General features: G+C 56.6%; 1 protein-coding gene across 1 annotated transcript in view; it reads left to right on the top strand.

Annotated features, from left to right (window-relative positions):
* Nucleotides 1–22,087, top strand: part of TPCN1 (two pore segment channel 1) — a 46,028-nt gene extending 23,941 nt beyond the window's left edge. Inside the window, exons 3-22 of the mRNA XM_006106018.3 lie at nucleotides 1,141–1,268; nucleotides 4,164–4,340; nucleotides 4,789–4,902; nucleotides 6,142–6,272; nucleotides 7,161–7,249; nucleotides 8,709–8,743; nucleotides 9,476–9,534; nucleotides 9,790–9,889; nucleotides 11,994–12,110; nucleotides 12,769–12,893; nucleotides 14,004–14,052; nucleotides 14,800–14,863; nucleotides 15,795–15,839; nucleotides 17,245–17,301; nucleotides 17,379–17,432; nucleotides 18,136–18,208; nucleotides 19,311–19,418; nucleotides 20,269–20,340; nucleotides 20,821–20,910; nucleotides 21,967–22,087. Of these exons, the coding sequence (XP_006106080.1) occupies nucleotides 1,141–1,268; nucleotides 4,164–4,340; nucleotides 4,789–4,902; nucleotides 6,142–6,272; nucleotides 7,161–7,249; nucleotides 8,709–8,743; nucleotides 9,476–9,534; nucleotides 9,790–9,889; nucleotides 11,994–12,110; nucleotides 12,769–12,893; nucleotides 14,004–14,052; nucleotides 14,800–14,863; nucleotides 15,795–15,839; nucleotides 17,245–17,301; nucleotides 17,379–17,432; nucleotides 18,136–18,208; nucleotides 19,311–19,418; nucleotides 20,269–20,340; nucleotides 20,821–20,910; nucleotides 21,967–22,087 (1,808 nt within the window). The remainder of the gene's footprint in view (nucleotides 1–1,140; nucleotides 1,269–4,163; nucleotides 4,341–4,788; nucleotides 4,903–6,141; nucleotides 6,273–7,160; nucleotides 7,250–8,708; nucleotides 8,744–9,475; nucleotides 9,535–9,789; nucleotides 9,890–11,993; nucleotides 12,111–12,768; nucleotides 12,894–14,003; nucleotides 14,053–14,799; nucleotides 14,864–15,794; nucleotides 15,840–17,244; nucleotides 17,302–17,378; nucleotides 17,433–18,135; nucleotides 18,209–19,310; nucleotides 19,419–20,268; nucleotides 20,341–20,820; nucleotides 20,911–21,966) is intronic.
* Nucleotides 22,088–22,113: the final 26 nt, after the last annotated feature.

Here is a 22,113-nt window from a genome sequence, read left to right as displayed (position 1 = left end):
CTGCTGACAGTGTCAGTGGAGACACTTGGGAGTTGTGACAGCAGGTATAAGTATAAGGGTCTTCATGGGCACCGATTCTGGAAACGCTCAGGGGTGGGTGTCGGGCAGAGCAAAGGATGCAGCTCTGGCCGCCTCTGTCACCGTTCTGTTCTCGGGCAGGCTTTCCCCACGTGGTGGCCGAGGCAGCTGCCTGCAGCCCGCTGGGAGAGAGCCCCTCCTTCCCAGTTTCAGCCCTCCCTGGCCGGGCGTGGGGCAGCACCCCTGCCTGAACCAGCCTGTCCGGGGGAGGTGAGGGGCTCTCAATGCACCTGGGCCACCGGCCCGGGAGCCAGGGGTGGAGTCAGCCAGAGCCGAAGAATGTTCTCCGAAGGCTGATGAGGCAGCGCAGGAAAGGGCATGGGGTCAGCACGCAAAAGCCACAGGTGACCCCGCCAAGGAGCAAATCCAGTTGTTGTTGTTAATCCTGACCCGAGGATATTTTTCCTTGGATTTTTAGAGAGAGTGGAAGGGAGGGGGAGAGACACACAGAGAGAAACATTGATGTGAGAGAGACACATGGATTAGTTGCCTCCTGCATGCACCCTGACCAGGACCAGGGATCGAGCCTGCAACCTAGGCACGTGCCGTTGACCGGAATCGAACCCGGGAATCCTTCAATCCACGGGCCACCATTCTAACCACTGAGCCAAACTGGCTAGGGCCAAATCCAGTTATTTTTCATTTTTGACTAAGTAGAATATTAACACACTTCCAAAAGCCAAAAGTAAACAAAAAGTAGGAGGGATACTTCTGCCCCGTTTCCCACCTCTCTTGTGGGTAACCGATTTCACTGAGTTCTAACTTCTCTTCCTCTTTTTCTTTTCTGTAAAGTGGGTAGCTGTATGTTTTCGCTTCCTCCCTTTTTTTACACCAAAGATGTTTGTGCTCTTGTGTACTTGCTTTTTCACTTAACAAGGAAAAATATTGTTACGTAGCCATACTAATTCTTGCTGTCCTGGTGCGTGGGGCGGAGATTGACGTATAAGTGATGGTGCGCCTGTCAGAGCACGCGAGGCGACGGCCAGCCCTTTCCTCTGGGGAACAGCGTCTCTGTGCTCTTCTCCTGGGCTGTGCGTGAACCTCTCTCCTCTTCCACTGCAGATGGAGGCAGCTATCCCGTCCCCGGCTCCCAGGCCTCCAGCCTGAGCTCAGAGGGCGAGAGTTTCCCCTCGAGCCCCACTGGACACAACTGGGAGATGAATTACCAAGAGGCGGCCATCTACCTCCAGGTGAGCATCTTGGCCCTTCTTGGTGGGGTCGGGAGGCGGGGCTCTGTTGGCTGCCCAGGAATCCAGTTCTGGCTTCGGTTCTCTGTGCGTGAGCTTCTCGCCTTACGGTGTGGAGAGCCAGCCTGATGGTGCCTGCACTGGATGGGCGAGGTACGTGGGCTCGTCAGGTGACCCCAGCTTGTGGCTCCACCTGCCCCCAGGCTCCCTGAGTCCAAAGCCATCCACCTAGTAAGTTGCAGAGCATGATGTAAACTTCATCTATCTAGTCTCCAAGTGGTGGTCTTTCTTCTGTACGTTGTTGCCTCATTTCTATAGCTACCACATGTATGCGCTTGAAAATGAGCCGTGTGGTTGTGGGAAAAGAGGTTACAAAACAGGACTTGTATGAGCATTGTTGTATAGCATTTATGTACACACACACACACACACACACACACACAAACCCATATATAGCTGTTTATATAGATACAAGAGGCCGATGCACGAAATTCGTGCACGAGTAGGCCTTCCTTCCCCCGGCTGCCGGCACTGGCTTCCCTCTGGCACCCGGGACCCGGGCTTCCCTTGCAGCCCCGGCTTCGTCTGGAAGGTCGTCTGGAAGGACGTCTGGTTTAATTAGCATATTACGCTTTTATTATTTTAGATGTACTAGTATATAGCTACAGATACCTGTTTGTGTGTGTGTGTTTGCACAGACACCCATTCACATCTGGAAAGTTTTTTTTTTTTTTTTTTTTAATTTTTTTTTATTGCTTAAAGCATTACAAAGGGTATTACATATGTGTCCTTTTTTTTTCCCCCCGCCCTTGACAATACCCCGGCTTCCCCTGGAAAGTTGTTTATCTCGATATTAAAGGTGATTATATTTAGCTGATGGAATTTTTACAACCTTATAATCCTGTGTATTATTTGAATGAGTTTTACCCAAAATGCACCTTAAAAAAAAAAATCAGAGCAGAACTGCGATCTCCATGAGCAGTATTTGTGGCTGTTTCTGGAGGGTGGGCTGAGCCGCTGTCGGATGGTCTTCCTCTTCCTGCTTCGCGCTGAGCTGCAGCGCAGACCCTGACCAGGTGGCTGAAGACCCCGACCAGGTGGCTGGTGTACTTGGCTCATCGGCCCCTTGCTGCTAGAGGCTGCCTGGCCCCTGCAGTTTCTCCTCTTCCCAGAGTTTATCTGTCAACTCCGTCACCTCGGGAGCCGGGTGTCAGCGGTCGTAGTGCCTCCGAGATGGTGGTTGTTTGCTGTGTGGGCTTCTGCTCAGGGAGCGGAGCGTGGAGGCCTGGACGTCACGTAGCACTGGCCGCCTTCTTGTTTTTCGTAATCTCCTTCACGATCAGCAGCCAGGAAACAAGGCCCTTGTTCTCCCTCCTTGGGGTCTGGCGCAGCACCCAGTGACCCGGGTCATATTTCACTCCGTGCTCATTGGTGGTGGCCTCAGCCTCCACCTCCTCGGCGGCCATTCCGAGTCCTAGAGTTAAGCTCGAGCCTCCCCCCTCTAGTCAGACCTTCCCTGCTGGCTGCTTGTGGGAAGAAATGTCCCAAGAATTGCATTTTTTAATCATCCAAACCAGAAGCGTCCAGGCCGCCGTGGGCGTCGCGCCATGGGGCAGCGTGAAAACCACAGCCCTGCGCAGATCACAGGGCCGGGAGCCAGGCCTGCCCCCTGCCCTCTGTGTGACCGCCGGCGTGTTTGTTCCCTCCGTGGACCTGCCCCGTCCAGTCTGTGGTCTGTCTTCATGTTTTGGTACTGAGAGTAGTGACGCATCCAACTTCAGGAAGCAACTTCTTCAAAGCTCCTCGGCAAACCACAGTCTAGGCCAGCGCTCCCCGCCTCCCAGCTACTGGGTGATTGATTGGTCGCCGAGCGGGGCTGGCGCCGGGAGAAGTGGTCTCTTGCAAAACGGTTCATCCTACCAAACATCTATTAAACACCTACTGTGTGTACCAGACACCGTCCCAAGTGTCTTCCCGGAGCCCCATGAGGAAGGGGAGAGCCGTCTTGCTGACAGCTGGAGAGGGGGTAGCCCAGGGAGGCGTGGGGCGGCCCCTGCTTGCTGATCCCGGGACCCTCCCCCCTCCCCTCAGCTCTTTACATTCTACAGACATTTCTGAGAGTGAGCACCTGGCCTCGAGGGACCAGTTGTGCCCAGTTCTCTACTTTCTCTGGACCTTTTTTTAAAAAACACATCGTTATTGATTTTAGAGAGGAAGGGAGAGGGAGAGAGAAACATCAATGATGAGAGAGAATCATCGGTCGGCTGCCTCCTGCACGACCCCCCACCCCACTAGAGATTTAGTCTGCAACCCGGACATGTGCCCTGGCCGGGAATCGAACCTGATTCATAGGTTGACACTCAACCACTGAGCCACTCTGGCCGGGCTGGGCCTTTTTTTGTTGTTGTTGTTAATCCTCATCCGAGAATGTTTTTTCCATTGAATTTTAGAGAGTAGAGGGAGGGGGAGAAACAGAGAGAGAGCAACATTGATGTGAGAGAGACATCAATTGGTTTCCTCCTGCACAACCCTGACCAGGGCCGGAAGTGAGCCTGCAACTGAGATGGGTGCCCTTGACTGGAAATGGAACCCACGACCTTCAGTCCACGGGCCAACACCCTAACCACTCAGCCAAACCGGCGAGGGCCCTCTGGACCTTTTATTCTTTGATTCCTCCACGTGGTTTTTAGGAATCAGCAAGCCTTTTAAGCCCCATCAGCAGGCCAGGGCGAGACTTAACTGTGCACGGTTTGTGGCCATAAGACTTGAATTTCCATCGTCTTGTCTCTGGCCTGAACCTCCTCTTACCCGCCAGGCCCTTCCTCTCACCCTGGCCCACGGCGCGGCCTTGGTGCTGTGCTCAGAGGCTCGCCGCCCCCGTGGCTCTTGTTTCCGCAGGAAGGCGAGAATAACGACAAGTTCTTCACCCACCCCAAGAATGCCAAAGCGCTGGCGGCCTACCTCTTCGCACACAACCACCTCTTCTACCTGATGGAGCTGTCCACGGCCCTGCTGCTGCTGCTGCTGTCGCTGTGCGAGGCCCCTGCCGTCCCCGCGCTCCGCCTCGGCATCTACGTGAGTGTCCTGATGGCTGGGAGCCGCTGCTCCCTGCGGGCAGGTGCCAGGAACCTCGCTTGGGCTAATGCGAGCTTAAGCTTAAAGGGGAACTTTCTGGAAGGGCAGACAGTGCGAATGGATTGAAAACAGGCCCTGGGAGGCCCTCGAGGCCTCGGGAGCAGCAGTGACTCGCTGGTCCTCTGGGGGTCCCTGTGGAGCAAATGCACTTTCCTCACTCAGTCTGACTGTGATTCTGCTCACTCGCTCGGAAGTGCCAGGGAGGGTGCCATCTGATGGCCTTTCTTGGGACCAGCGGCCACACCTCGGCGCCAGGTGGGCAGCGCACAGCACACCCGATGGCAGTCCCTCCCACTCTTTCCAGCCTCAGAGGAGGGGCGGTCGGGTGCGATGGCCAGCGGAGGACAGGGGCCCGGCGATGCCATGTCTCCGCACCCTGTGGTTGCAGGTCCACGCGACCCTGGAGCTGTTCGCCCTGATGGTGGTCGTCTTTGAACTCTGCATGAAGTTGCGGTGGCTGGGCCTCCACACCTTCGTCCGGCACAAGCGGACCATGGTCAAGGTGGCGTGTCCATCTCCTCACAGCATTTCCTCCCCTGGCACCTTCAATCCCGTCTCTTCACTTCACTTCCAAATCCCCCGGCGCTCGGAAGTGTAACCCGGGGTCCCCACCCTCGCTGCGCCCCAGCCTCGCAGAGCCGTGCTCCGAGGTCGCGGCCACGGTCACGCTGACAGCAGCTGGTGTGATTCGGAATTTGGGGCGCCGAGCACGGGCGCGGTAACCCTCGCGGCAGATGCATTACTATTCCTAGTTCACATCCAGCCACAGCAGAGAATGGGCTGTAATCCCGCGAGAATGGGATTCAAACCCAGGTCTGGCTGGCCCCCAAGCCCACGCTGACCTGTAAGCAGCATCGGACACGTTCTCTCTGTGCGGCAGAGAGAGGCACGAGTAGGAATGCGTCCGAGTGGCACTTTGCAGTGTAAAAGGCATGTACAGTTGTCCAGAGAAAGTGCCCGAGGAATTGAAGAGCGAGGTGTGCTTCGGACCTATCTCAGAGGTCTTCACGGTGCAAGTCAGGAGAGCCGAAGCCAGGGTTGGTAGATGTGGCCGGGCAGAGTGGCAGGGTTTTTTTGTTTGTAAGAAATAAAGGAGTGGGGGAGACAGAAACATTAATGTGAGAGAGACATCGATTGGTTGCTTCCCACACTCTGACCAGGGGTTCGAGTCTAGGTACGTGCCCTTGACCGAAGTTGAACCTGGGACCCTCCTATCTCCAGGCCAACACTCTGCACTGAGCCAAACTGGCTGGGGCAGTTTTTTTTTTTAAAAATATGTTTTTATTGATTTCAGAGAGAGGGAGGGAGAGAGAGAGAGAGAAAAATCAATGATGAGAGAGAATCCTTGATCGGCTGCCTCCTGCATGCCCCCCCACTGGGGATCGAGCCCACAACCTCCGCATGTGCCCTGACCGGGAATCGAACTGTGAACTCCTGGTTCATGGGTCGACGCTCCATCACTGAGCCACACTGGCTGGGCTGAGTGTCAGAGTTGCTCAGTGAATACCCTGAGGTGCTGCTGGGAGCATTGCCCTCTGGGTCATCCTCCTGCGACCACACACCAGTGCCACAGCCCAGGGCCCTTCCCCAGGGGCTGCTGGATGTTGGGGGTGGGCGCTGGAGAGAAGGGATGGGCCTCCCGAGACCAGGGTGGGCATTCCCTAGCGAGCCCTGAGCTCAGGGCATTCGGGAGGCGTCTGGGCGGAGGAGCTGACGCTGCTCTTTGCCCGTCCGCCCCCAGACCTCCGTGCTGGTGGTGCAGTTCATCGAGGCCATCGTGGTGCTGGTGCGGCAGACGTCCCACATGCGGGTGACCCGGGCGCTGCGCTGCATTTTCCTGGTGGACTGTCGGTACTGCGGTGGCGTCCGGCGGTAAGGCCTGGGGGAGGAGCTGCTCAGACAGTCGCTATCCTGGCCTGGCCCGGACCCCTGGGCCAGTGGAGCAGGACCCAGTGAGTCAAGTAGCCATAAGATCCATCCTGCACGTCGGTAGAGTCTAACTCAGCACGCTCACCTCCCTCTGTCTCTCGACCCCACAGAGAGGAAGGCTATTCCCCCCGAAGCTTAGGTGTCCCGACCCCAGGCCTACGTCCCAGCTTTCCCTAAGCAGAGGGGCTGGCTCCTCTCCAGGCACATTATCTGCCCCAACACAGCAGCAGCAGCGCTCGTAGCAGGCAGCTTGGCAAAAGGTCCACGTGACTCAGGCTGTCCTGGTGCCTCCCCGGAGACCGGGGCACTGCACCCGAGCAGACCGTCAGCCTGGAGTTAGACTGAGCTTTGAGGTCCATCTGGAGAGTCCATTGGCTGGGGGACTGTTGATAAGAATGGGCTGGCAATTCATTCTCTGTGCATCCTCAACGCAGGACACAAGTGTCCTAGGGCCAGGTGGCCCCGAGCTGTCTCCATGCCCCCCACTTATCGGGGAAGCGACCTCTGCACCGAGTCTGTGCCCTCAGCCTTAGGGTGCCCCCCCCCCCACACACACAGGGAACTCCCCGCTGGACCCCGCAGGCGGGAGGAGGGGGTGTCTGTGCTGCACCTGCCTCCCTTCTCCCTGTCACCACTGAGTGCAGGTCCTGCAGGACAGCACTGAGTGTGATGTCACTAAGCCGGGGCGCAAGGGGGGTTAGTGTTCCGAGTCAGGAGCACCAGACCCGGGTCTCCATGAGCACGTGTTCCCCTGAGGAGTCCGGACCACGCTCCTCGGGCCCACCCCGGGCTGCGCCTCACCCCCGCCCCCCGACCCCCCTGTCTCCCCAGCAACCTTCGGCAGATCTTCCAGTCACTGCCACCCTTCATGGACATCCTGCTGCTGCTGCTCTTCTTCATGATCATTTTCGCCATCCTCGGTGAGTTCCCTGCGCCGGGACCAGGCGGTCTCTAAAAGCAAAGTCACCATGGGAGGAAAGCTTACTTTGATAGTTTTGGAAATTCAGAAAGGTTTTACAAGTGATATAAACAGCCCTAGCTGGGTTGTTCAGTGGTTAGAACGTTGGTCCGAGGACTAAAGGGTCATGGGTTCGAGTCCGGTCAAGGGCATGTACCTCGGTTGTAGGTTACAGGCTTGATCCCCAGGTTGGGGCGCATGTGGGAGGCAACCAGTCTATGTGTCTCTCTCATGTCGATGTTTCTCTCTCTGTCTCTCCCCCTCCCTTCCACTCTCTTTAGAAATCAATGGAAAAAATATTCTCGGGTGAGGATTAACAAAAAAACAACAAACAAAAACCAAATGATATAAACACCCAGGGACTCCAATTTAGGAAATGAAGAGTTAGAAATAAAACGGAACCCCCTTTGTAGCCTTTCATGACCTCAATTTCCCCCCAGAGGTGCCTGCGTCCTAGGCTTAGCATTGCTACTCGTGTCTGTATAGTTTCACTTTATGCTTATGTTTCCTTAAGCAACACATAGATTCTATTATTGCTTTGCATATTTAAAATAGTTATGTAAATGGTTACGAAACGTGGTGTCCCCTTCTGCAAGGTGCTCTTTGCTCAACACTAGGCATGTGACGTTTATTCATGTTGATGGATGCAGATGTCACAGGAGGGTAGTGAATGGGCCCAGATTTATTTATCTGTTCTCTTGTTGGTGGGCATTTTCCACTATCACAAGCCACAGGGCAGTGAACGCTCGTGTTTCCTGGCGGACACGTGGAGACTTTCCCTGCGGCACGCGGAGGGCTAGGGTCTGTGCACTTCAGCATCACTAGATATAAGAGCAAGATCACGGCTTTCTGACCCCGAGGAGGCCTTGCCTCTTCAGAGGAGGCCGAGGATTAGTGCGGCATCCCATGCAGACACAGGGCTCCGCCAGCGGCGGTCCCGGCACGATGAGGAAGCTGAGGCCCCTCCTCGAGTCCTGGCGTGGCACAGCCAGTGGCCCATAGTGCTCTGACTCTGCGGCCAGCCCCCGCCTCCGTGACTGGTGTGTCCCGAGCTTCTGGCTCCCGTTCCACCTCTCTCCACCATCTGGGTGGCACTTCGTGCTCCAAGGGGGCTGACTTCCCCTGAGGGCAGACTTTCCCACTTCTCCCACAGGATTTCAAGGACTCAGAGGAATAGCCCATTCAAAGGAGGAAGTGAATGCCTTTTTAATACTACACTTGATGGTGCTCGGGTCACATTTCCGAATAGCTGTGGTCACCCAGTGCCCGGTAGCACCCGCTTCCTTTACTTCAGAGCATGTGTTCCCCAGAGTGCGCAGTCTCCACCATTCCCTATGGTCTCCCTCGGCGCACTGCTCTCATTTACGTGTATTGGTCCAATCCTTTGACATCTTTTCAATCTGTTTTCTGCTACCTTCCAGGTTTCTACTTGTTCTCCCCTAATCCTTCAGACCCCGTAAGTAATCACCGTGTTTTGTCCGTTTCTTCCTTTATGTGAGGCCATTCCCCTCTGACAAGGTGGCTGGGCTGACTCAGTGGTTCGTAAACTGCGGCTCTTTGGCCCCTTAAGTGTGGCTCTTCCTAAGTCTTAGGAGTACCCTAATTAAGTTAATAACAATGTACCTACCTATATAATTTAAGTTTAAAAAATTTGGCTCTCAAAAGAAATTTCAATCGTTGTACTGTTGATATTTGGCTCTGTTGACTAATGAGTTTGCTGACCACTGCTTTAGCTACATTAGGGAGGGAGGCCTGCCTGGCTTCACATCCCAGCTGACGGCCCCTAAAAGTTCCCATCACCCCGACTTGAGCTGTTTTCCTTCCCTGCGCATTAAGGGGCGTGGTTTCCTACCCTGAGAGTCGTGTTTCCAAGATCAGATTTGGAACATGGGAACGTTTTGGTGGAGGTTACAGTGAAGGAGAACCAGGCTAATTGTGCAAACGTGATTTTCTGGGAGAAAAGTCCCAAAGTCACTTGTCTGCTTCTACCAGAAGCGTGGAACTCAGGAAGGCGGAGTCCTTACTCCAGTTTGCTCATCCCTCAGGGATCCTGTGGGAGGAGGCAGAGTTGGTGGGGTGGGGCGGGGCAGGGAGGGCAGGGCGCTCCGGGGGCCCATCGCAGGCTGGCCCAGGCTGCCGTGCGTTCTCGGGCTGGCCAGCATGCCCTTCTGCCTCCTTTCCCCAACAGTACTTCAGCACCCTGGAGAGCAGCATCGTCAGTCTGTTCGTCCTCCTGACCACAGCCAAGTGAGTGTGGGCTCTGCTCTGGCTGCTGCCCTCGGCTCGCGCCCAGGGTCTTCCCAGCCCAGGACATTCCCCGTCTCAGCCCAGACAGTGCTCGGGGCACTGGGAGGAATGGGGTTGGCCTGGTGACTCGGGCCCGGGGGCTGAGAGCCGGGACGGTGGGGTGGGCTGGGGCTGGGAAGGCAGGAAAGAGAGATGTCCTTAGAGAAGACGGAGGCGGGCAGACATGGCCCCACAGGCAATGCCCTGCAAATGCAGTTTCCCAGACGTGATGATGCCTTCCTACTCCCGGAACCCCTGGTCCTGCGTCTTCTTCATCGTGTACCTCTCCATCGAGCTGTACTTCATCATGAACCTGGTGAGTGACCGTGTCTCGTCTACGCTGGGGGCAGCCGCCACAGTGCTGGGTGCCATGGGCATGGAAGAGGAGGCTCTGCATCAGCAGGGGCTGGGGTGCCAGGCTATAGCCAGGTGTGGGGTGGGGGCCAGCGTGGCAGCCTCCCTGGGTTATTCCCGTCATGGCTGCTGATGGTGCTCATGTTGGAGCAAGGCTCCCCCGGGACCTTTTCTTTCTCACCGCAGACATATAACAACTGTTAAAGCTGGCACTGAGTAAGCCTCACCCAGGCTCCGTGCAAAGTGGATTAAATGATTTAACACCACAGCCCTAGAGGTCCCTTTATGATTCTCAGTGTGCAAATGGGGAAACTGAGGGTCGGGTGGATAGAGTGACAGACCCACGGCTGTGCAGCTCGGGGTGGCCAGGCGAGCTGGTGTGATCCAAGCCCTGCTCGGAACCGCTCGGTCCTTCGGCACCCACGTCCTGGAATATCTTGCGTATTTCCACCCCGTTTATCACGAACCACTGGGAATCCCAATACAGGACACACTGTTAGGGGCAGGGGGAAGTCCCCGTGCACACTGGGACTCTGGAGGCATTCGAAGAGGCGCGGCTGGCCACCAGGCATATTCCTGCCATCGGCCAATCACCGTTAGGCAGGTGCCAAGACAACACATCAGCATTGGAATTACCAGGGAGAGGCTCTTACTAATCTTGTGTTTTTATGCTTCTGAGGAGCATTCTCACACCAGGCATCACAGCCAGGCCCGCGGTAGAAGACACTTGCTCACCCTAGCCAGTTTTGCTCAGTGGATAGAGTGTCGGCCCATGGATTGAAGGGTTTTGGGTTCAATTCTGGTCAAGGGCATGTACCTTGGTTCCAGCCTCAGGGCGTGCAGAGAGTAACCAATTGATGTTTCTCTCACATTGATGTTTCTCTCTCTGTCCCCCTCCCTTCCACTCTCTCTAAAACACAATGGAAAAATATCCGCAGGTGAGGATTAAGAAAAAGAAGAAAATGCTTTCTCAGGAGCAGACATGTGAAATCTAAGAGTGTGAAGTCTTAAAAAGGAATGTTTTTTAATCCCTCAAAACCAAAAAGAAATATGTTAGCTATCTTCATACACATTACAGTTCTTATATCCGTCCTTAGTTTAGAATCATAACAACGTATTATGCGTAATTGATTTAATTTGTTGTGAAAATCCAGGGTGGGGGGGAGGGGGTCCGTGAACCGCAGCCTGCTGGCCAAAGCCTGCTCTTGTAAATAAAGTTTTATTGGCACACAGCCACGCCCATTAGCTTCCGCATCCTCTGTGGCTGATTTCGTGCTGCAACTGCAGAGACCATCTGGCCTTCAGAGCCTGAAATAGTTGTTGTCTGGCTCTTTATGGAAAGGTTTGCTGACCTTTTCTTGACCAAAAGGAAAAAAATTGGAGGGGGGGCCATTTGACGGAGTCGAAAGGACAGGAGAGTTTCCCTCAAAATATTTTTGGAAGAAAAAGAAAGTGCTTCCCAAAAGGCTTCTTTCAGATTCCGCTCCCGCCCTCCCTCGCCCTCTGCTGATGCAGGCTGTGCAGTGACCGGGCTGACCTTGGGATTGGGCGGTTCCAGAACGTTGGGCCCTCGAGGAAGGCCTCCTGTTCCCGATTCCTGGGCCAGTGCACGAAGCTGTGACTCACCAGGACGGGAACGAGGGGGCTACGGGGGAGGCAGCCTCCATCATGCTGATGCTCCTCCGAGCTCCGGGGCCAGGAGGCCACAGGATGGACACAGCCTCCCAGGCCTTCGGCCTTTGGCCACCGGCCACCAGACTGAGCTGATTGGGGCATAGAGCCCAGCATGAGCTTCCTTCCCACCTTATAAAACTGCCCAGTCAGGGACGAGCTGTAGGTGAAGTACCCAGGGAAATGTAACAACGTTTTCGTGTGTCTGAAGAGAGAAAATTTACAAGTGGCGATACATGGCCTTCCTCTTTGACTTGGAGACAAACTCCTACGAAAGGGTTACCCCAACCCCCTGCCCCTCCCTGGGTCGGGGCATGTGTGTGGGGGGGGAGTGCCCTCTAGAGGCAGAGGGTACACTCCCGACCCCTCGAGGTTGCACCGCTCTTCCCTCACAGCTTCTGGCCGTGGTGTTCGACACCTTCAACGACATCGAAAAACGCAAGTTCAAGTCTTTGCTGTTGCATAAGCGAACCGCCATCCAGCACGCGTACCGCCTGCTCATCAGCCAGCGGGTAGGGGCGTGGGGCCAGGCCAGGAGGGGTTTGGTCCCCAGTCCCCCTCCCTTGCCCTGGGCAGCCCCTAAGCATGGCAGGCCACCAGCTTTAGAAACGGGAGTCCTTGCCCACTGGGCGTGGCTCAGTGGTTGAGTGTTGACCTGTGAACTTGCAGGTCCCCGGTTGGATTCCCCGTCAGGGCACATGCCTGGGTTGTGGGCTGAATCCCCAGTTTCTCTCTCATCGATGTTTCTATCTTTCTGTCTCTCTCCCTTCCTGTCTCTCTTAAATCAATAAAAACATATCTTAAAAATAGCCCTAGCCGGTTTGGCTCAGTGTTAGAGCGTCGGCCTTCGCACTCAAGGGTCCCGGGTTCGATTCCGGTCAAGGGCACATGCCCCGGTTGCTAGCTCGGTTCCCAGTAGGGGGCGTGCAGGAGGCAGCCAATCAGTGATTCCATCTCATCATTGATGTGTCTATCTCTCTCTTCCTCTCTGAAATCAATAATAAAAAGAAGAGAAAAATAAAGCAGGGGTCCCGCCCTTGGTAGGATAAGAAGGAGCTGGGCACCCGGGATCCAAGCCGTGCTGGGCAGCCGGAGTCGTCGCCCCCAAGGGAGGAGGCAGTGGGGCTCTGCCTTTGCCTGTGTTGACCTGCCTTCCTTCCTCTCCCCCAGAGTCCGGCCGGCATCTCCTACAGGCAGTTTGAAGGCCTGATGCGCTTCTACAAGCCCCGGATGAACGCCTGGGAGCGCTACCTGACTTTCAAGGCCCTGAATCAGAGCAACACCCCTCTGCTCAGGTAAGAGTGCCGGCCAGGTGGGGGCGCTGTGGCCCACGGAGGTATTCAGGGGAGGGAGCTGGAGCGGCCAAGGCACCAGGAAGTAGGTGGACAAAGAGCCTGTTAGAGCAGTGGTTCTCAACCTTCCTAATGCCGCGACCCTTTAATACAGTTCCTCATGTTGTGGTGACCCTCAACCATAAAATTATTTTCGTTGCTACTTCATAACTGTAATTTTGCTACTGTTATGAATCGTCATGTAAATATCTGATATGCAGGATGTATTTTCCTTGTTACAAATTGAACATAATTAAAGCATAGTGATTAATCACAAAAACAATATGTAATTATCTATGTGTTTTCCGATGGTCTTAGGCGACCCCTGTGAAAGGGTCGTCGCGACCCACCGGTTGAGAACCGCTGTGTTAGAGGCTTTAGTTTTCGTCAGGATTCTCTCTGCAAGTGACAAAAGTTCCACCCAAATTTAATTCAGGCTCACTTGACAAAAAATGGAATATATTGGATCATGAAGTAGACTGACCCAGCTGCTCACTTTTGATCTAAGAATGAGTGGGGTTGTTGCATATGAGCAGGTCCACAGAGGGGTGTTCGCACCCTCACACGCGCGCGCGCACACACACACACACATATGCATGCACACACACGCACACGCACACGCACACCACGGCGCAGCCTCCGAGATTTCCAGGGCAGTCTCGACTTTCTAGATGGCTGATGACTGAACCCTTCTTTTTAGTTTGAAAAGAAGCAGGCCAGCTGCAGATATGAGCGTGAGCGAGTTCTGTTTGGGCTGAATTCTCAGCCCATTTGTCCCATTAAGTTCTCTGCTAACGGAGGCTCAGCCCCGTCCATGTAAGAGTTATAGTGATTCAGGGGGCCTGAAGCTGTCACTCAGACTGAGAGGATTACGTATTCATAGGGCCTGGGAGAAGGTCAGAATGCCTGCAGGGGAGGTCCTCCCTCCCCCACTTATATGCTGGGACTCCCAGCTGTCCCCTCCCCCTTCCCCCTTCAAACGTGACCACAGACAGGCGAGTGACACAAGTAAACCTCAGTGGGAGCGTTCTGATTTTGTAAATTTTGTTTTGCCTTTTCCTGTTGCTGTGACAGCCTGAAGGACTTTTATGATATCTATGAAGTCACCGCCTTGAAGTGGAAGGTAAGACCAGAGAGGGAGCAGGTAGACAGCTCCACGGAGGGCGGGGGGGGGGGGGGGGGGGGAAAAGGCCCAAAAGCCCCCAGGGCCAGTTCTTTTTTTATTTTTAAAAAAATTTTTTATTTTTTTCCAAAAGGAAGGGAGGGGGGAAGAAAAACATCCGGGATGGGAGAAAACATGATCAGGTGCCTCCTGGCCCCCCCAAACGGGGGGCCGGGCCTAAACCCTGGGGATTTGCCCCCGACCGGGAAACCAACCGGGACCCCCCGGGTCAAAAGGGGCCCAACCCCTAAGCCACCCGGGGGGGGGGGGGGGCCCAATTCTTTCCTGGCTGGAACAACACCTCAGTTCTGGGCACTTCAGGGACCCCAGGGGCCTGGGCCCCCCATCTGCCTTTACACGTGTGATACAGTGTCCTAGTCACCCCCCTGAATCTTGGCCCCATTAGTCACCCTGTGACTTCGGGCCACTTATCTGACTTTGGCCAGGTCGTTGCACCTGGGAAATGGGCTAACAGTAGTTCTGACCTCCAGCTCTTTTCAGGACGATATAAAATAAGGCACGTGCGTGGCCCATGGAAATGATCCGTAGCCATTGGCTGGCCTTATTGTTACTTAGATCCCGGGGTGTTCTTCCTGTTCCCCAAGTGAGAGCCTGGTGAGCAGGGAAGGACCGTGGCCTCCTGGCCCCCAGGGTCAGGTTCTCATCCCTGGTCCGAACCCCTCTCCCACGGCCCTGTTTCCTGGGCAGGCGAAGAAGAATCGAGAACACTGGTTCGATGAGCTTCCCCGGACAGCCTTCCTCATCTTCAAAGGTAAGGTTCCCCCTGAAGGTGTGTTGTGGCAGCAGGAGAGACTGATTCCCCAGCAGGGACATAGTGTTAGGGACCAGGAAGGAAATCGGCAACTTCAGAACCAAACCAAAAGACGTCTGTGGACTATCCGGTTCATTAAAGGAAGTTTACCAAGTCCGATAGCAGAAGACAATCTCCCACCCAGAAATAACCACTGTGCGTGTTCTGATGGGTTGCTTTCTGACATTGGTTACTTTTTCTGCACATTTTAAAATTGTGGGACCGCAGTATGTATTCTGTTCTGAAACCTGCCTTTTTACCGGCTGGTGTATTTTGCCCTCCCCCCTGTGGCAGGGTGTAGACCCAGTGTACGTGATCCCTTGCGCAGTATAAAATTCAACCATTTTACATCCGAGTGCCCGTATTGTTTACCGGACAGTCCCCCCTTCACTTAATGCCAGCTTTCAAGTTGTACGTGGGGGTGTGAGCTCACACGGAGTTTCTCGTGTAGAAAGCCCGAAGCCTGGGTCTGGGCCGCCATGAACACGAGTAACGGTGGGAGAGCCTTGTTTGTGATTTCTCCCACCGCTGGGGCGCTGGGCGCAGCTGTTACCTGATGTTCTCTCACGGGTTTTCCATTCTGCTGAGATGATAGTGACTCAAGTGGGTGAGGAAATGGTCCCAGGCCGAGGCCTGCAGGATTGTAGGTTTCAGCAGTGGCAACAACGCCGTGTTCTGTTCTGTCCCGGCCTGGGTTGCCCAGTCTGTCCCCAGAGCAGCCGTGGTCTGTGCCGCTGTGTCCGGGTGTCTGAGCGTCATTGGCAGAACAGGCCCTTCCGTTTTCTCCCCTGGACATCAATACCCTGGTGGCTTACGTGCACGCACTATGGAGTCGGGGAGCGCGTACTTGCACATGAAGACTTCGATGCTAACATTTCCTCTCTTCCAACAGGAGTTAACATCCTGGTGAAGTCCAGAGCCTTTCAGTATTTCATGTGTAAGTGCGACCCACCCAGCTCTGGGCCCTCTGCTCCCGGGTCTCACTCCCCCAGAGGGTGGGAGGCCGGAGATCGGTCCCACAGTCGCCGTGTGGACTGCTCATCGTAGAAAGTTCCGGGGGACGTCCACGTGCCCGGCACCCAGCCGAGGCAATCACCACCCAGTGGCCAGTCTTCCTTGTGCACCTGCGCCCTCACTCGGGCTCGCTATACCCTCTAGGCCCGGAGGTTTGGAAGCAAATTCCAGAACCACAGGGTGTGATGGGTGGATAAGTCACTTGGGTCTGTTTTAATCTGTAGGTTCCTCCTCCGTCCCTCTTCTCCCTCTGGCACTGTGTAGTTGAAGAACCAGGACTGTTCCTCTTTCCTCTTGTTTGTTTGTGCATATCCCCTGTGACTTATTTCCGGTAATTTTACATCTTGTCACCTCCCCCAGTGGGCACCTTTTATCATGGCTTATCCGTCCATGTTTTAAAATCTCTGAATGGGTGCATATATATGCACATATCTCTGTCTTCAGTAAACGATAGCAGACTTTACACACTTTTTTTTTGGTTAATAATAAATCCTGGAGACCACGCCACAGTAATATATAGAGATGTCCCCCTTTATTTTTATAGTTGATAGGCCATCTTTTTTTTTTTCTAATCTTCACCCAAGGATATGTCTTCTTATTGATATTTAGAGAGAATGGAAGGGAGAGAGAGAAAAACGTCAGTGTGAGAAGCATTGATTGATTGCCCCTCGTACACACCCCAACTGGGGTTCGAACCCACAACCTTCCGATGCATGGGATGGTGCTCCAACCAACTGAGCCACCTGGCCCGGGCGGGTGCACCTTGTCATGACCGCATCGTAGTTTATTCCACCGGTGCCATCCTGACCACCTGGGTGCGTTCTGATGTTTTGCCGTCACAAGTAGTTCTCGAGCGAACAGCTTTCTGGTACCTGGTGCTGTGTGTTTGCTGGTGTTTCGTTGGGAGGGGTACCTGGTGGTATGTTTTTTGCTGGTGTCTTGTTGGGTTGGGTTCCTAGCAGTGGGATTGCTCAGCAAAAGGCCAGATCCATATGCATTTTGCTAACTATGCAGTCATTTTAAAAACCAGACATCTCGAAGGAAAAACAAATTCTTTCAATACTCAAACCCTTTGTGTATTGTCCATCGTTGATACTGACTTAGAGTAATAGGTTTTACTGGAACATCTTAACTGTATCCCTGCAGTGACAGAGAGGGGGCTTTTAGAAATTCGTAGCTGTTTCTGAGCAAAACCAGCAGTTGATTTAGCTCATGTAGTAAAAGCACTAAGTGGTCACCTGTCCCATGGGTGTGCGGAGCGGCCCAGAAATTAACCAGGTGTGACCTGTAGGTTTCCATGCAGGCCTGTGCTTCTCTGTCTATTGCAGACTTGGTGGTGGCAGTCAATGGGGTCTGGGTCCTCGCCGAGACCTTCATGCTGAGAGGTGAGCCGGCTGGGGGCCTGGCCCGCCCGTGCGCACGCCTGGCCTGCCTCTTGAGCTGCGGCCTCTCTGTCCTACAGGTGGGAACTTCTTCTCCAAGCACGTGCCCTGGAGTTCCCTCGTCTTTCTTACTAGTAAGTCTCTTGTTTGGACTTGGCTTTGCCACCGGCTTGTCTTAAACACCGGTGGGAGGACGTTCATTGGTTTAGGACCTCATGGCTCTGAAACGGGGAAGCTTCAGGAAGCAGAAACTGGGTCTGATTCCATCCACCCGTTTCAGACTCTTCCCTGGCTCCTCTGTCCTCTATCTCATCTCCATCCCGGCGTGCTCACATCCCCGGCCGAGCGGGGTCCCTCAGCCACCGGGCCCCACCCTGCAGCCCACCTGAGCAGTGCCCTGCTCCCGAGTGCCCCGTGCCCTTTCTCACCTCAGGGCCTTTGCACGGGTGTTCCTTCGCCTGACCGACATTCCCCTCCTCCTCTTATAACCCTGAGGGCGCTGTGTCATCGCCCACTCACAGTCTCCTCGTGTCTGCACTCTGAGCTCTGTAGGAGTGGGCACTGCACCGTGCTGGTCACTTTTGCATGTCCAGCACCCAGCACAATGCCTGGCACCGAAGAGGTGCAGGCAATACCTGCTGGGTGGACAGAAGGGTGGCTGGGCCGTGCCCAGAGAGGGGGAGGGAGTGGAGCCCATACTCTCCCGTGGGGCGTGGCTGTCCAGAGGGCGCACAGCCTGAGGGGGAGGCTGGAGACCTCAAGGGTCTCAGAGAGGAAACTGACCAGGCCCGGTGTGGGAGGACACGGCCAACTGCCCGCTCCTGCTCCTGTTCACAGTCTACGGGGTGGAGCTGTTCCTGAAGGTGGCCGGCCTGGGCCCCGTGGAGTACCTGTCCTCCGGCTGGAACCTGTAAGTGACAGCATCTCTGAACCCTGCCTTGTGGGAGCCCCCACCCTCCCCACCCCCACAGGAGGGTGTGCAGCCAGGTCATGGCCTCTCCTGCTGCCTCGCCTGTGGCTCTGAGACTCCCAGGGCTGGGCTCTGTCTTCCCCTCGGGCCACCTAGCCCGCCCCTTCCTGCACACGCCCCCGGGGCCACCACGCCAGCACCTCCTGCACACGCCACGGGGTCCTGAGGCTGGTGGGCTCTTCGTGAGGCCTTTTTAAAAATATATATATTTTTATTGATTTCAGAGAGGAACGGAGAGTGGGAGAGAGAAACAAATATCCATGATGGGAGAGAGTCATGGGTCGGCTGCCTCCTGCACGCCCCACACTGGCATCCAGCCTGCAACCCGGGCATGTGGCCTGACCAGAATCGAACCGTGACCTCCTGGTCTGTAGGTCGACGCTCACCCACTGAGCCACACCAGCTGGGCTCTTCCTGAGGCCTCACCCTCCACACCGTCCCCCACACAGCTAAGCCCTTTTCCATAAAACCATGCCACCCACAGAAGGCAGGCCCAGCGCCTCGCCGGGCCCTCCTCCCTGCTCCCCTGCGGCCTCACGAGGGCCCTAGTGGCCCCTTAAGGAGGCCTCCCTGTGAAATCAGGCTACACTCACGAGGCCTGAGAGTCCAGCAGTCAGCCCGGGCCCCGTGCAGACCTGTAGGAAGGCCCTCGGCCGTGGTCAGGGCTCGCTGGCCTCCAGGTGGGGTCCCCTTGCCAGCCCTGCCCCTTCACTCGGTGACCTCGCCAGGGCAGGCAGTCAGCAGTATAGCCAGTGTCTGCCCTTAGGGCAGGGCAGGACCCTCCGGTGGGGGGGTGCCAGGTGTTTCTGACCCCCCAGACGTGTGCTGTGATGGCACCTGGCCATGCTGACCTCAGAAACCCGGCGTGGCAGGAAGCTGGGTCCCACCTGCCGGCCACGGGCCTCCGCGGGGCACACTTGCTTTGGCTGTGGTTGGCACGTGGGCTCCTGGGAAGGGCGAGCTGAGCCGGGGCCAGGACGCCAGCCGAGGGGCTGGAGGCCGGCTGGGCCCATGAACCCCTCTCCCTCCCTCTCCCTCCGAGGTTCGACTTCTCCGTCACAGCCTTCGCCTTCCTGGGCCTGCTGGCGCTGGCCTTCAACATGGAGCCCTTCTACTTCATCGTCGTCCTGCGTCCGCTCCAGCTGCTGAGGTGACGGGCAGGGCTGGGGTGGGGAGGGCAGGGAGAGCCTGGGAAGACTCACGAGCTGGGGTCGGGCCTGAGCCCAGGGCACGTCTCCTCTCCGCACTCACCAGGACCGGCCCCTGGCACTGTCGGGGGAGGCAGGGCTTGGGTGGGCGTGGCCTGTGGCGCTGGCTGCTGTGGCCACAGAAACACGGGCTCAACCGTCTTCAACCAGAAGGCAGCGCCATGAGGTCCAAAGGGGCTTTTGAGGGCCCCTTGCTTGTCGGGAACAGCCTCCTGTCGGGAGAAGCCCTCGCTCGGCCTCACCTCTCCCCCGGGTCACAGCAGCGCCCCTCCCAGCTGGGGGTGAGCCCTTTGCATCTTCAGGAGCCTGGCTTCCTCTTGACTACCAGCTGCGATCCCACACACGTCCACCCTCCTGCCCTGTCCATCTTGGGAGGAGAGGTGGAGGTTGGGTCCAGGGTGGCGTCCATCTGTAGCAGCACCTGCTGCTGTGCCCGGTTGTGGTGACCAGGCCGATGCCAGCTTCTCTCCCGCCACCACCGCCCTTTCCTCCCCCCTGAGCCAGGCTCTGGGCTTCCTGCAGCCTGGGCTCTGCTCCCTTCTCTCTCGTGTGCCTCCCTGGTTTGAGCAGGGCCTCGCCCGCCCTGAGCCTCCGGGCTGCGTTTATAAACTGTGAACAACCACGCTGCCCCCTCTCACCGAGGAAGACAGCACGGCTCTGGGTCCCAGCAGGGACTGGCCTGTCCGACCCCGTGTCCTGAGGGAGGGCCCTGGGCCTGCCTTCCACCTGGTGCTGTGGGGAGGCTGTGGCTGTGCCCGTGTCAGGACGTGACCCACCTCCTTCCTTGCTCAGGTTGTTCAAACTGAAAAAGCGCTACCGCAACGTGCTGGACACCATGTTTGAGCTGCTGCCCCGGATGGCCAGGTACTGCCCTGCCTGGGCCCAGGGCCAGGCGTCCTGCGGCTTGTGCCCCCTGGGGGTGGGTAGCGGGCGGGAGAGGGGGAAAGGAGTCCCGGAAAGGACGGATCGAGGGTCTGCGGGCTCTCCGAGGCGGCTGACCTCTGACAGCACAGGTCTCCCTGGCCCCACTCCCCTCTGCCAACCTGTGTGAGGTGTTAGTGGGGCGGGCAGGGAGCTGTCCCTCACTCACCACCTGTGTCTGTTCACAGGTAAGGGGTCACCTGTGAGTCCACCTTCACAGGTAAGGGGTGAATCTCCGCTCAGGGGCATCTGTTCAGAGTCCTCCTTCGAGCCGTGTTTTAGCCCAGACCCGAGTCACGAGGCCCCTTCCCTGCAGGCACTTCCCAGGCGGAGAACCTGGCTGGGGGCAGGCCTCCCCGCACCCGCTCCGTGGGTCAGGCGGGCTCTTGGCCGGCCCGCCGTCACTGTCTGCCCCTCCCACAGCCTGGGCCTCACCCTGCTCATCTTCTACTACTCCTTCGCCATCGTGGGCATGGAGTTCTTCTGCGGGATCCTCTACCCCAACTGCTGCAAGTGAGTACACGCGGGGCCTCAGGGCGTCGGGCCGGGCGGCACCGCCTCGCCTGGCCCAGGGCTCCTGGAATCGATCCCCTGGCGTTGCTTCCAGGGCTCAGGTCAGTCAGTAGCTAAGGGAGGGACCCGGAAGCAGTCTCTCTGCAGTGAGGGCATCTGAGCAGTTTCCCTGTCCCCAGGCCTCCATCAGCTCGCCCGTGGGGGCCGAGGGCTGCAGGCCTTGCGAGAACCAGGTGTGGCCTGGCCTGATCCCATGGCTTGCTTCCACGTCTCTCCAGGGACGGCCGGTTAGGATAAGACAGATGGACACCCATGGGAAGGTCTGAGGGGACGGCGTGGGGAGCCTGCCCCCCATGACCCCTCGCTCCCTCCTCCCAGCCACCAGGATGACAGCAGTGTCCTCTGCCAGTCAGTCCAATGTTCTCTTTAATACTGAGTCCTCCTGGCCTGGAGGCCGATAGAGAGATACCTTCGTAGACACTGGTGGCTGCTGAGTCAGGCTGAGCTGGGAGCCGGCCGCCGAGGAGAGCGGGTCACTGGCCTTCCCAGCCACAGGGCCGCTGCTTAGAAGTGCAGGTTCCAGGGCCGCCCTGCCGTCGGGTGCAGTGGGTGCCTGGCAAGAGGCTCAGACTTGCAGAAACATCGCATGGATTTTAACTGATGAGCCATCAGGGATTTAAATAAAAGCAGCCAGTCGGCTCTCAGAACAGAGGCAGCCACCTTGGAGAAGCCCTGGCCGGGGCCGGAGCCCTGGCAGGCCCTTTCCCCTCCCTGGTGCGGCCCTCACCCGCCGCGGCAAAGCCAGGGGGCCCTCCCAGCTGTGTCTCAGGGCGGCTCGGAGGGAGGAGGCCCAGCCGGCAGCAGAGTAATGCCCAGTGGAGGCGGGTAAGGGGTGGGGGGCTGGAGGCAGCGAGAGCAGAGAGGGGGGTTGCTGGGCAGGAAACAGGCTGGGCCAGGACAGTGCTTCCTGCTCACACCTTGGTTTCCTTTAACACTTTCTCCTGTTGGGGGGACCCGCTGTGTTGTGACGGTCCCTCCTGCCCGTCTCCCCACCAGCACCAGCACCGTGGCGGACGCCTACCGCTGGCGCAACCGCACGGTGGGCAACAGGACGGTCGTGGAGGACGGCTACTATTATCTCAACAACTTCGACAACATCCTGCGACAGGTTTGGTGAGTGCGGAGATCCCAGGGGATCACTCT

Source organism: Myotis lucifugus, unplaced genomic scaffold, assembly GCF_000147115.1.
Source record: "Myotis lucifugus unplaced genomic scaffold, Myoluc2.0 scaffold_751, whole genome shotgun sequence".
Lineage (NCBI taxonomy): Eukaryota > Metazoa > Chordata > Mammalia > Chiroptera > Vespertilionidae > Myotis > Myotis lucifugus.
This window is presented reverse-complemented; position numbering and strand designations above follow the sequence as displayed.